General features: G+C 31.3%; 2 protein-coding genes across 10 annotated transcripts in view; both read right to left on the bottom strand.

Annotated features, from left to right (window-relative positions):
* IMPG2 (interphotoreceptor matrix proteoglycan 2) overlaps positions 1-1,180 on the bottom strand; it is a 73,466-nt gene extending 72,286 nt beyond the window's left edge. The window contains exons 1-2 of the mRNA XM_011355700.2: positions 1,099-1,180; positions 446-697 (exon numbers count right to left, since the gene is read on the bottom strand). Of these exons, the coding sequence (XP_011354002.2) occupies positions 446-697; positions 1,099-1,180 (334 nt within the window). The remainder of the gene's footprint in view (positions 1-445; positions 698-1,098) is intronic.
* Positions 1,181-5,502: 4,322 nt separating this feature from the next.
* SENP7 (SUMO1/sentrin specific peptidase 7) overlaps positions 5,503-14,070 on the bottom strand; it is a 135,824-nt gene continuing 127,256 nt past the window's right edge. For 8 of the 9 annotated variants that reach the window (XM_011387336.2, XM_023527432.1, XM_011387281.2 and 5 more), the window contains 7 exons: positions 13,341-13,433; positions 12,584-12,690; positions 11,583-11,635; positions 10,259-10,302; positions 10,096-10,164; positions 9,290-9,440; positions 5,503-7,270 (listed from right to left, as the gene is read on the bottom strand). In XM_011387336.2, coding sequence (XP_011385638.1) covers positions 7,133-7,270; positions 9,290-9,440; positions 10,096-10,164; positions 10,259-10,302; positions 11,583-11,635; positions 12,584-12,690; positions 13,341-13,433 — 655 coding nt within the window. In that variant the 3' untranslated portion in view covers positions 5,503-7,132. The remainder of the gene's footprint in view (positions 7,271-9,289; positions 9,441-10,095; positions 10,165-10,258; positions 10,303-11,582; positions 11,636-12,583; positions 12,691-13,340; positions 13,434-14,070) is intronic. The other variant, XM_023527436.1, reaches the window with a different exon arrangement.

Genomic DNA, 14,070 nt, shown 5'->3' with positions numbered 1-14,070 from the left:
GTTACCAACTAGAGAGTAATCAGCATGAGTTTATAGAATATCTACACTAGAAAATATTAAAGTTGATTACATTTTCATGTAAATAAAATAACTAATTAATCAAATAGGTAAATGTAATTTGACAAATATATTTTATGGGTATATTGAGGCAAATTACTATATTGAAGTAAAAATTATAATTAATTTATCCAGTAATATAAACTAGTATTTTTGAAGTGCTCAAAAATTTTAAAGCATTTCCTCTCTTAATGGAAACTTTCTCTGAAGCTGTATAAATACTGTATTCTTAGCAAATCCTTTTTCTACAGCTAGCAGAAAGGTAATATTTGGCTCAGTCTCTATCTAAATTTTTACAAGTTTTGAATTATAATGAGATACAATAAATGTGTTAGAAAACTATGTTTGAATTTCATTACAGAGCCCAAGGGTTTGAATATTTGCTTACCTCGGACTTTAAAATACTTTACATGGTTTGCCACAGCCTCTATAATACTTTCATCTGGGCAGATTTTTACTCCATTAGGAAACAGGGTGGATCGCCTTCTTCTGAGCAACCACTGAATCTCGGCCTCTCTGTGGTCCAGAGGTTGTTTCTTTTCCGTAGACAGAGAAGGGTCTGCAGATTCTGAGTCAGTCGGGAGAAAAGGAACTGCACTCTCGGGTTCTTGGATTTCTCCTAAGGATAAGTAGGTTTGTGCTACAGAGTGAAAGCATAAACAATGCTTTTGATGATAAATGAAGATACAGTATGAAAGTTATAAGGAAAGGTATAAAGAAAAACTGACGTTTGTGCCTAAGGAGAAGTGTGAAACAGTCTTTTCTCTATTTAATTCCTACACCTTTATTTCAAGATTGTTAGTTACTGAAATCAAGTATACAACCAATTTCAATACAAGAAATAAAAGGAAGTAAAGATTTGAACCAGGAATTACTAATGAATAGAAAAACCAAAATTATTGAAGAGATTTTAAAAGTTTAAATGAAGCAACATCAAAGATTAATAGAGTAGTATTGGAATGCAATTTCTTATAGCAGTCACATCAAAACTATTAGAGAGAATATAACATAAATATAAAAACAATGTAAATTTTTAAATACCTGTTAATGATGGAAGGTTTTCTTCAATCAGGATAAATATCAAAATACACAAAATCTTCTTAAAATGAGGAAACATAATCATTTGGCCAAAACCAAGGGGATGAGGAAAGGCCAAAATCCTTAACTGAGCACCCAAAGCCTTAAAATTTCCAATAACAAATTGTTACAGGAAAGGCCTAACACTTAAAAGTTTATGTTCGCAAATTGACAAACATTCCAGAACCATTATATATTAGCTTAAATAAAAACGGTGTCCTTTCAAATTACCTCTCACTTCTTCTCTGAACTAAGCAGCATGCTATGAAAGTAGGAGAGATAAGCTAATTAGAACAGATGGGGAGAGACAATTTATTCTAATCTAGCCAGCTAAGCTCTTTACTAACACTCTCCTTGCCTTTAACAAGCAGTTCATGTAAAAATAATGTTTCATGAATAATTCAATTAAGTTTTACAATTTTTATAAATCTATTAGTCAATAGATAGATACATATGTTCTTTGGGTTCTTCTAGGACCTACAAGATGTAAGCCTGACGATACTGATCTAATTCAGAAGTGCTGAGCTACATGCAAAACAAAGTAAGTTTGTTTTCTCTTTGTAATAAAGCTACTGTCCTTAAATTTCCCTCCTTGATAAAAACCTTGAAAATCTTTACTTACCATGTCTCCTTCCTTAAACTATAAAATGGGATATGATAGAGCTGTGGTGAGGATTGAATTAGGTAACACACTGAAAATACTTAGAATAGTACCTGGCACATACTAAGCACACAATATAAATGATAGCTATGTGATAACAACTTTGTTGCTTAGTTTACTATTAAATGAGGTCCAGTGTGTTTATTGACATGAACTCTTGATCAAGAAAGGATAGCCTTCTCCACAGTAGGGCCAGATAAAATGCTTTGTATTAGGACAGTTGTTTTTATCAAATGAACCTGGTAGAAAGAAATTTAGTTAAAATCCTTGTGGAAGCTAGGATTTACTATCAATTTGAAATAAATGTCATGTATCTTATGTCATATATTTCAGGACATTCTCTTTAAAAAAAAAAAAAAGTTTTGTAAAGGTCTAAAGCACATTTCTCTTGAGAATCCTAAACTATGTTAGCTAGTTAACCCTTAAGGTTTTATGCTTCAGGAAAAGCTCGCCAAGTATATTTTTCAATACAGCTTCATACAAACCACATTTTCAGCCTTTATATAAGCTAAGAAACCTAAATGACCATTAAACTCATGTGTACACAAGCATTTGCAAAATATTGGTATTTTATTTGGCAAACTTTATTGTTGAGTGTGAGAAAAAAAGCTGAAAATTCTACTAGCTAAGCCAAATTTTAAAGTTCAAAGAAGAGCTTCATATTGGCAATGCAGATGAAGGGAGAACTTTAAGGTAACATGTATTAGTTGAGAATACGTTATAAAACAAGCCAGGAAATCTGAGAATCACAGTATTCTGGAATGAGAAAAAAACCTGGGCTCAAATATTGTTTTGACCACTATTTGATTTTAGTAAATTACCTAAACTCTTTGAAATGGTTTACTCACCAAAGAAATTAGGTATGATAACCTCTGCCCATATAGCAAGGTTGCCGGGAAAAATTTGGAAATATGAAGATTCTTTGTAAACTAATGTATACTATTTGTCTTTTATTACAAGTGCATAAAGTTTTAAGAGGTTTCAAACTTTGGAATTCTCTTTTGTTCAAGCTCCAGAATGGAGCTTCCATAATTTAATAAGAAGTGTTTACTTAAGAACTTTAAAAATGTTTATTATATTGTTCTATAAAATATAGTTTGTGAGATTTCAGAAACCCGTATTTTTTAAAAAAAAACATGGACATCAATAGTGTAGCAGTTAGCATGTCTGTTTTACATGCAGAAGTGGAGCCACATTGGGTTCATGCTGCAGTGGAGCAACAGTCCATGGTTTATGGCCATGTCACCCTGAACAAGCTCGATGTCTGATCTCAGAAGCTAAGCAGGGTCGGGCCTGATTAGTACTTGGATGGGAGACCACCTAGGAAGACAAGGTGCTGTAGGCATAAGTAATAATAAATAATTAAAAAATAAATAAAAATAAAATAATAGCATGAAAACTTCAACTGGGTTCATTTGCTTCTAAGTAGGTTTGTCATTTTATAAATTCATTTTAACATTTAATATAATTGTCATTTTAACTGCCCCAGTGATGAGTACCATAAAGTTGTGCCATGGGAACCCAGAAGCAAGATTAATTACACTTGGAAAAGTAAAAGGGTTTTACTAGATAATATTTCAGCTAGGCTTTGAATGGCTGGGTAGCGTTTCAGTGGGCAGAAGTGGGGGTGGTTAGTGGGAGGGAATAGTGGTTAGGAAAGAAGCCCTGGTCACCATCAGTAAGATAGAAAAATACACTGTTTGTACAGAAAATAGATATTTGCTAGAGCAGGTAGAGGAGCTTAGAGTAAATAGGTTGAGAATGAAGGCTGAAAAGGTTGAGGTAGATTATGAATACCTTAAAAGTTTAACCAAGAATTTTGGATTTTCCCTATAGATGAAAAGATTATCTGTTTAATTATTAAGAGTTCTTATTTATGGAGATTCCTTTTAAAATTTCATCTGATGGTCCTTGAATCTTATTATGCTTCAAGAAATGTCCCAAAAATTATAAGCAAATAAGAAACTAAACATAAAACTCTGTGTTTTAGAAATAACGAATACCAGGTTCCTTCATCCATACTTAATACCAAATCAGTTGAGAATCATTTATTGACTTGGCAAAATTTTCTGAGTATTTATCATATGCTACTAACATACTAAATATAAGAAATGCAAATGTTTCAGTCATCTAAGAGCCTGTAGTCTAAAGGGAAAAACATGTATACAAATAATAAAATAAAATTGATGAGAAATATAAATAAATCATTAAGGGAGAGCAGGAGAGGGAATGAATCATTCTGTTTGAGAAAGTATGGAAGTGGTGACATTTGAGCCAAATTTTGAAAAAAATAAAGTTCACAAGAAGTAGTGAAAAGGTGCTCTGAAAAGGAAGAAGAAATAGCATGTGCAAGGCTGAGGTGTGGAGGTACAATGTTGTAATGCCTATTCCATAAACCACTGTGATCTTGAGTTCAAAGTGACTCTCGCAGTCACAGGACAATGGCCTATAATCTAGCACATTTGCTGTGTACTAGAATACAGCCCAAAAAACAGTGTTGCCATGATAGCATCAAGTAAAGCACTTGACTTCAACTGGAGTCCTTCTGAGTCCTGACACTGATTTCTCCAGCCCCTAGAAGGATGCACTCAGTTGTAAAAGAAGAGACTACCTGGGTGGGTACAGACCACACCCACATAAGGAAGCCTCAACCATACAGAACCATGTCATTTAACAGTCCCTCGGCAACGTTTCCAAATTTCCACAAGGACAAGGCCAGTTACAAGAGACTCTACAGAGGGAAGCAGGGGCCTATGTTTCCCAGAAGGGTTTTATACAGTTTAGTCAAGGAGGCCTTCAGAGTATGTAAGTCTACTCACAGTTCTCCCAGTTTGGACACAGTTAACAATTAAAGGTCTTTTCACCATTTAAAATCAATGTTAAATACAGCTAACATTTCACATTTGTTTTAGCTCAGTACATTTTCAAAGAAACAGTATTGAAAGAAAGAAAACCCAAGATAATTTCTGATGAATAAAGGGCTTAACATTGGTGTTAAGCCAAAAATAATTAAATATAAATTAATAATTGCATATGACTAAAAAGTAGGTGACAGTGGAAAGATGAGGCTAGAATACAGGTTGGAACCAGATTAGAAAGGGTTCCGTATGACAAATCTAGACCTATATTTCCCCCTAATGTAAAAAGAAACTGATTTGAAGAGATATTAAACTTTTTCTAAGTCTTTCTTAAGGAATTAGATATGACTTTTTTAAAAACTATCTTTTTCTTTTATCCTAAGATTTGTGAATTAAAAACAGTATTATCTTCTCTAGAAAGGCTTTTTCCCTGTCCAGGAACAACCTTCTTAATATCTCTCTACACCTCTCACTACCACACATTCATACATTCACACACACACACACACCCCTCTCTAGGCTGAACTCCCTCTTGTATTTCCAAAGAAACTCTATGATTGTTTTTATAGAGAATATTAGGGCTATTCATATATCTACTTCTCCAGTTAGACTATAAATGATTCAGGAATAAGAGCTGTCATTCATTTTACTATATCTAACAAATTGCCTGCCAGTAGTAGATACTCCAAAAATGTTCCCTGAACTGACAATCAAATTAACTATATGCTTGTTAAATAGGAAGAAAGATTAATCTAAGCATCAGTTACATGATTTGCACTGGCTATCTTACGATTCAAAATTTATTTCTAACTATGGTTCACATTTCTTAAGAACAAAATTACATCTCAATTTAATGTATTGAAAACACGTTTAATATAAAATGTTGATATTCTCAAAGCATTATTTCCACATGAATTTAAGAAAATGAATTTTAAACAATCTTCAAAACATGATAAAGGACAGTGGTATCTTTGAAAAACACAAAAAAAGTTAAGTCACAAGATGTATTATATACTTGCTTTTCCAAAATTAGATGTACAAAATAATTAATAGTCACCTAAAAAAGTCCCCTCCCACACACACACAAATTGGGAATGAAACATGTAATTATAAGCATCTTTATAGGAAATCTCCAAAAGACAAGTCTCTTTAACAACATAAAGATGGTGACAGGAGTAACAAAAGCTTAAGAATATTGAGGCTTAACTGACAACCTCAATTCACATGATTTTGCAATAAAATGTTCCTATATTTAGCTTTATCTTAAATTGCCTTTGCTTCACTGTTTTATATACAGTTACAATGCAAATCTAAGAGATGCTTAAAACAAAAGATTAAAATAGTCCTAAAAAACATTTTTCTTATTTGAGAAAATACATTATAGTTGTCCCCTCAAAATATTCCTAATAACATTAGAAGGTTGTAAAGTATATAACACCACCATCATAACATAAATTCAGAACCGTTATCCAAACATTTAAAAAATTAAGCTCCATGGGGATTATAGGTCTCTGAAAACTACAATTTAAAAATATAAAAGCAATGAGAGCAATGTGGCTTTACAGATGAATACTGGGTAACAAAGCTATAAAATTATATGCCTAGTTCTAACAATAAATAAGACTTTGAGGGTATTTTTTAATTAAAGTTATGAGGATACCAATGTTATCTTCTATACTTACATAAATTGTGTACATATATTCTGGGATAATGTAGGATTCAATATATAGCTATACTTCAAATAAACTAAGTTGAGTTACATATATAATTTTTAAAACCTATTTTGGATAATTAAATTTTTTATTCCAAATTTTACCCTGAATGAACTAAATTCTCAGAACCCCACATATGACATCAAAAAAAATGGGAAAAAAAATTACAGCAGAGCAATGGTTCCATTTAGCAATTGAGAAAAATAAGCTGCGCTTTGAAAGACTGAATTTTTATCATCTTCCTAACATGTCTTCTCTACACTATACAGAAGGGATGCCGTAAATGGCATTTTCTGAAGTCTTGATACTAAATTCTTTTTTAAAAAAATACACAGTATTTATACTGCATGCTTGAGCTGCAAAGTAAAGAATTACAATATAATGTGACTTGTCAACAAATTTGACAAGCACTGGGCTGGCACCAGGGAGGACCTAACTCCCCCTCAACTCCCAGTTATGTGGAAGTAAAGATCACAAAGTTTTATTATCTACAAAAAACATTCCCACATTACATATGCTATTGCATAATCCAAGCATATTTAATCAAAAATACCAAATATTTATGAAATTTTAATTTCTAAGTTTATGTATATCCCATTTCTGCTCCATCTATTCTAATAATATACCTTATATATTTTAAATAATGCTCAATGACTTATAAAACTACAGTAAGTTATTTTCTTCTCTGTGAGCTGGCTAACACAAATGCTGGTAAGCAGCTTTCCAGTAATCGTATAGAACATCTGTGTCATGTTTATACAGATTAACTAGCTACTGCTGCCCTTCTGTTGCTGTAAATGGAGTTTCAAAATAAGCTCTCGAATATCTTCTCGTTTGGTCTTTATTACATGACGAGGGAACCATTTCTCCAAATGAATCGGGAGTTCAAAGTTAACAATAGGATCCTAAAGAGAAAAGAAAGAATGTAATTACTGTAATGGTATAAACCAAATTTATTTTAATTTCATTTTTACAAGAAATGAAAAATTGCTAACTTGATTAAATAGCAGCTTTACTGAGATATCATTCACATACCATACAATTCAGCTAAAACATTTAATTGAATGGTTTTCGGTATATGCAGAGATCTGCAACCATCACCACAATCAACAATAGAACATTTTCATTAAATTGCTTTTGAACATCAAAATTAAATATTGTCTGTTCTGCTACAATGGTATTTAAGTGAATAGTGAAAACAGAATTAGCAAACAGAGAATGATTCAGCACAATGCAGAAGTCAGGTTGATTTCAACACAATTTTTCCCAGCATGTTAATATTTTGAAACCATTAAAACAAAGAGAAAGCCATAGCAGTAAATGAAGAATCTCAGATTAAAAATAGAAAATCCTGCAGAAGTGCCTCCTTTTAGTGCAAGAAATAGCCAATTTTATGGCTTCAAGAATTGCTGTATTTTCCATATTAAGCTTAACAAGGAAATTGCATATTGCAACTGCAAAGACTTTTCTCTGTTTAAAAATGTAAGTAACTGCTAAAGAAGGTTACCCTTAGCATGTTTATAAACTTGATGAAACTATGAGAATCTAGATGTAATAAGGACTTATATCTTGAAGAAGGAATTAAGAGTCCCACGGTATGCTGAAAGGATAGGCTGGCTGTGATTCTGGGAGCAAATGTCAGCAGAGATTTAACTATGCAAATATTTTTATTAGAATTAATATTGTTTTCGATTGAGTTTAGTTATAAGTTCCACAGGTTTTGAGTGGTTCATCCCAAACCTATTTTTTTTCCACCTAAGCTCAGTTATATTAGTACATAAATTTGTAAAACACAGGTTTCATTTTTTGTGTTTTTCCCTCAGGAATCTTAAATTGTGCTGCAACCTATATTAGAGGTATAGTCTACTGAACTGAGTCTATAAAGCAGAATTATGTAACAGACTGAGAATATGTTATGTAATAAGGCATTTTGAATATTCTAAAAACAAAATCAAATCTTTTTGGAAAGAGTATTAAAAGATCAGAACTGTCACCTTATAATAAAGTTCCAATGTGGAATAAAAAATGAGGGGGAAAAACCAACATTAACATGTTTAATGGTTTCCATAATATGTACCATATTCTACCATATATTATACCAAAAGTTGTAACTACATACTATAACCCTCACGCTTTGGAAGTACTGTTAAGGATTTTTCCAAGCAAGCATATATACCCTGCTCCTATCTTCATAAATACTGGTAATGACTGGAGTAATGGTGAGACAGTTCAAAAAGCAGAGTGATTCCTTGCTATTTAAAATTTCTTCTTTAATATTGCTACAGTTCCTATAGAGTCTCTAATGAGCTAGAAAATAGCACCCATGCTTATCATTGTACTTATTTAGCTTATGGTTTTCTGAGCTACATGAACACGTGAGTCTTTTCTGAAAGTTTTTCTTCAAATTACTGTTTAACTTACTCTCCTCCCACTCACACCATATAATATTTCTGGAACTCCAATTGCATGTAAAATAGATTTTTTTGACTATAACACACTTGTCTCATGCTCTGTTTTCTTATTTACATTCTCTTTTCAATCTGAGCAAGTTGAATACTTTCTATTGTCTTTTTTTTTTTGAAATTCACTAATCCTGTCTTCTGCTGTATCCAGTCTGCTATTAAATCCATCCAATAAGTTCTTAATTTCAGATATATCATTATACATTTTCAACTCTAAAATGCCCACTTGTTTAGTAGATTCTATCCCTTCATCCATTTTGTTCATCTTTGACTACTTTCTCTAACATATTAATGAAATCATTTTAAAGTTCTTATCTGCTAACTTCAATATCTGGATTATCTGTGGTTCCATTTTTTTTTTTCTTTCTTGATTACCTATAACATTTCCTGTGTCTTTGCTTTCTCAGTAATTTGATTACATGCTGGTAACTGAATAAGAAACTTATTTATATCTTTACTTACCTTAAGGAAGCTTTCCACATATTGCAATAAATATACTCCACAATCACTGCTATTATCTTGTTTAGGAACTTTAGGGCATAAGTCCACCATGTTTGTTTTGCTGAATTCACGATGAGTTTTCCGTTTAACTTCCCACTCTACCTCTAAATACCTTTAATTGTCAAAAAGTAGAATGACTTGAGTAGAAATCTCTTTAGTATTATGCAAAACTTCCACAAAAGTAAAAAAACATTTGCTGCCAGTTGTGCTGCCTCAAGCCAAATTTCCAAAGGCTGAACTTTAACTGTAGAATTTATAATATATGAGGCTTCATGAGTCCTATTTTAAAGAAAATCATCTGAGTTTCAAAGAAAATGCTAGACCTTTGCAACAACTCAACCTTCACAACCCAAAAACATAGTCATTTATATTACAAAATAAACTAACAATTTAAAAGCTTTAGCTGCTAGTTTTTTCTGGATCCTATAGTAAATTATAAAAATTTCACGCAAAAAAAAAAAAAAGTGATTTTCTTCTAAAATGCTACTTTTGGTAACCACTAATATTTGCAATGCTGTTTGTAAAATTACGCTTTTTGTTCAATTATGAATAAATTCTTAATTTACTTCTGATATAATCCTTGAGAAATATTGGTACTTGAATATTAACATATAATAGGGGATATTTATTATTGATTAGATTTATAGGCCTCATCTAACCATAATAAAATATAATGCTGATATAGTCTTTCCAGTAATTCTTAAGGTAGCTTCAAAATTATTAAGATTTTAGGTAACAGACTGAAGGGTAAAACTGTTATTACTTACTCTCGTAAATTCTGAACTGTGTTTTGTATAGAAGCAGCTTTCAAGGAGTCTAGCACAAGAATGCATGGCCTATGAAAAGCAAAGGAAGAAATCAAGATGTACATATTAGTATATGAAGTAAACCTAAATATCTGAAAAAACTATTTTTATAGCATGTACCTACCTTTTACACATTTTCTTTGGTACTGACATATTCATCTCGGTACTCTGAAATAACATGAATTTTTATGACTTTTCAATTAAAGTTAGTTTGAATAAATTAATATTCAGTTACTATTTAAAATTAAAATTTCAAATAAGAGTTCTTTTCATCTTTTGAAGTGAGCTAATTTCATTTTTCAAAATACACTGACTTATTTTCTCATACTGGTGAAACTAGTTTATACAGCTTTACATGTGGTCTCAACAAGTCATGAACTCTTAATTTCCTAAAAAAACAACCTGGAACTTTAATTACTTCTATTCAAAGTTATCATCTTACGCAAAAATAAATAAGTTAACAACCCGTGCTTAACATACATTTTCAATCTCAATATATGATGTCGGCAGAGACACATTTCTTCCCTCTGAAGCACAAGAAGCAGAGTATTAATGTGCATTAAGGGAAAAGAGATGGATACTTTGTTGATAAATTTGAGAAACAACAGATCAAACTTAAACAAATTTCTTTAAAGCAGAACTTCACAGAATCTTCATTATTCCAATATAACCGTGAAGCTTTAAGACAAGAATAGCACACATGGTTTACCCAACTTAAGTGACCTTAGAATTCTTTTTTATAGTGAACTGCATCTTAGAACAACTTTTCCAAGAAATCCAATTTGGGAAACGTAGCTGTAGAAGCAATAAGAAACTCCCCTATCCTGCCATTGTGACAGCAGAAAAGAAAACCTCCTTGACTCTGCCCATCCTATACCAGTAATAGTAAACACATAGATAGGCCTGTGCCAGGGAAGCTTCTGCTATCTGTACATACAAAAAATGTATTAGATGGCTACCTCAATCAATTAAGACACTGAATTTAGACCATGTATACTAGTTTGGAGGCCCATATAAAGAAAAGTTAATAGTAACTACCTTAATCCCAGGAGTCATATTGATTGACCTTGAGTCTACTTTGAATAATTTATACTGACAATTCACAATAGAAAATAGAATATAAAATATGCTTGCTTAGCTTATTGATTACAATAAGTTCAAAAAACTGCTGACATAAGGAAAAATAAAAGTAAATCCAACCAATAGAAATTAGAAAAGTAGTCAACCAAGATGATCAGACTACTAAATAAACAAAGTTAAAATAAGCTAAACAGATGCAAAAAGAATGATAATTTCTCTTGTTCTTTCCTATTCCCACAAAATATATCAAAGAATCATAAATCAGCAAAATTATGGGCTACCAATATCCATCATAGGCCACCTCACTATGCCCTATTTTACAGATTAATGAGTTTTCTTTCTTTCACGTCTAGAAAGAACACACTTACTTGAGAATCCACTGTATCCAAGGATAGTGTTGAAGTAGTATGTAGATCATTATCTTGTTAGAAATAAAGCAGTTATGAGTATTTATTTCATGTCTAATATAAAGTATTTAGATAAGTTTAAAAATTCTAATTTGTATGCACAGTAGTATTTAAAGGGGAAAAAGTACCTGGAGTCTATTTAATTTTTTTTCATGGTTAATGTTATGAATAAAATTCAATGAACAGATAAAACTGATAATGGTTGGCTATTATTAGACAACACATCAAGCCCAAAGCCAAAACCTGAAATATCAGTTAGCTGGGCTAGTTTCCTATAAAAAGGCAATCTTCAAGGATAGATCACTAATCAAAATATCTACTTTTTTCATGTGGAGAATGGTTAATTTGCCTAGCAACAGTTCTAACCTATGAACATAGAGTGTTGCTTAAGTACACTTTTGAAGCAGAGGATGGTCAGAGAAAACGGAAAATAATCAGTTGCTTTATCAGATTTTGGTCAGTATTAATGGTAATGGCTATTAATTCTGCTTTCCACTTAGGCGACAGCTATAAAACACATAATTGTTTTTTCTTCCTCAAAGAAAGTAAGCTTATTTCCTTGCTTAATTAAGATTTGAGTTGTAACATAATAAAAACCATGGAAGAATCATAAAAGACCCAATATTACCTAGCCAAATTACCAGTGTCAACAAAAATTGTGTTACTTTTTTATCAAGAAAAAATGGGGGATCTCAAGCTATGCCTAAAGATCCATGGCATGATTCTTAGTCACATCAGCAAGATTATTCTATCAAAAGTACTATGACAAAACTCGATATAACAGTATAATTTAAGAATTACATTTTGTCTATACATGAGGCTGGGCATCTATCAAAATTTCAGACTTCTTTTAGTAAGTTTAATGATAATAATTTTCTATCTTTTAAAGTCATATTTTTCCCCATAATCATTTCACTGTTGTTATCATTATTTAAAAACACCATCTACATTAAGTTTATCACCTATAGTTTTGTTGTGTTGGGATTGCTGGGATATGGTTTGTGGGAAATCCTCATACACAGCTTCTTCTAACCATGGAAAACAAATGACTGCAAGATACCAGTGAGATCTATTGAAAAAGAAATACAATCTTAATAACACAAAATCTAAACAATGTAGAAGAATATGTTGAGCTACAGCTAAGAAGTAGGTAAGACAAACTTCATATACATTTTGAAGAAGTCTATTGTCAATATCTCCTATAATATAGAACACAAATTCCAAAACCAATTAAATAAGTAGTAAGACTACTTAGGGTAAAATCTGAATAATTCAAACTTATTTAGTTTTACATAGTCAGTGTTTTCTGTTGAAGACCTGCCTTATTAAACAGACAAAGCATCACCATTTTTCTACTAGAGCTTAAAGAGCATATATGTCTCTTAAATATTTGAAGATTCATCCTAAAATCTTTTGATCTTTTATTTAGAAAATCTTTTCTTAAGTCCAAAAAAAAAAAACCCTCAATGTCTCATTCATTATAGTCTTGTGGTCATTTGTCATTTTATTTTTTTCATTATATTTACAACATAACTATTGTCAAACCAAATCCATGATAAATAATTCATTGCTTTAGCTATGTCTTTAGAAAAAAAATTTTTGAGTAATACTTGGAATTTATGTACCCATATTTCTTAGTAATTATTAATCTAAAAATGCCCCAAATATTTTTTTCTGCACTCTTTCCAATTTTGTTTTAAAATAATCTGAAATACTCACGACTCATTTACAGGCACAAAGATATAATCTTTATTAAAGATGTTTATGTGACGAGTCCATGTTCTTACTCTTTTATGTCTTCGTTGTGCCATACTGGGAATATGAAAGACAGATATATTTAATATATAAAAAATTTTTAAGATAAAGATTTCAAGAGTCATTTTTATAGATCGAAAATGCTAGATTTAATTTAACCATCCCCTTCAGGATATATAATACATAATACACTAGAAAACTATGTCCTTTTAACAACTCCTGGTTATTCTTAAATCTGATCACTATTTATAAAAAAAATGCTAATAACATAACAGACAGAAGGCAACAATTTATAAAATTTTTCATAGATTCCAACAATGGTACAACAACTGAACATAAACAGCCAGAACTATTTATTCTGTTTAGTTCCATCTGTGCATAATACAAAATATTATCATTAAACCTTAAAAGAATTGTCTAAATGTTATATCTGTGATAAGGGAGATGTTTTAAAATTTAATGGAAGAGGAAGAAGGAGATGTATATTCTTAGATTTTTAAAGATGAAACTCATGTCCCTTCATTTCATACATAAGGAAACTAAAGGACAATGAAGTATACCCATCATTTATCCATCTTTCATTTTATTTCTTCAACAAACATCTATTAGGTTCCTAAGAACAAATAATGAAAATCACCCACACTGCCCTAAAGGAATTTGAAAAAATGAGAGCAGAAAAAAACCTACAAGAAAT

Source organism: Pteropus vampyrus, unplaced genomic scaffold (assembly GCF_000151845.1).
Source record: "Pteropus vampyrus isolate Shadow unplaced genomic scaffold, Pvam_2.0 Scaffold1, whole genome shotgun sequence".
In the NCBI taxonomy this organism is placed as follows: Eukaryota; Metazoa; Chordata; class Mammalia; order Chiroptera; family Pteropodidae; genus Pteropus; species Pteropus vampyrus.
This window is presented reverse-complemented; position numbering and strand designations above follow the sequence as displayed.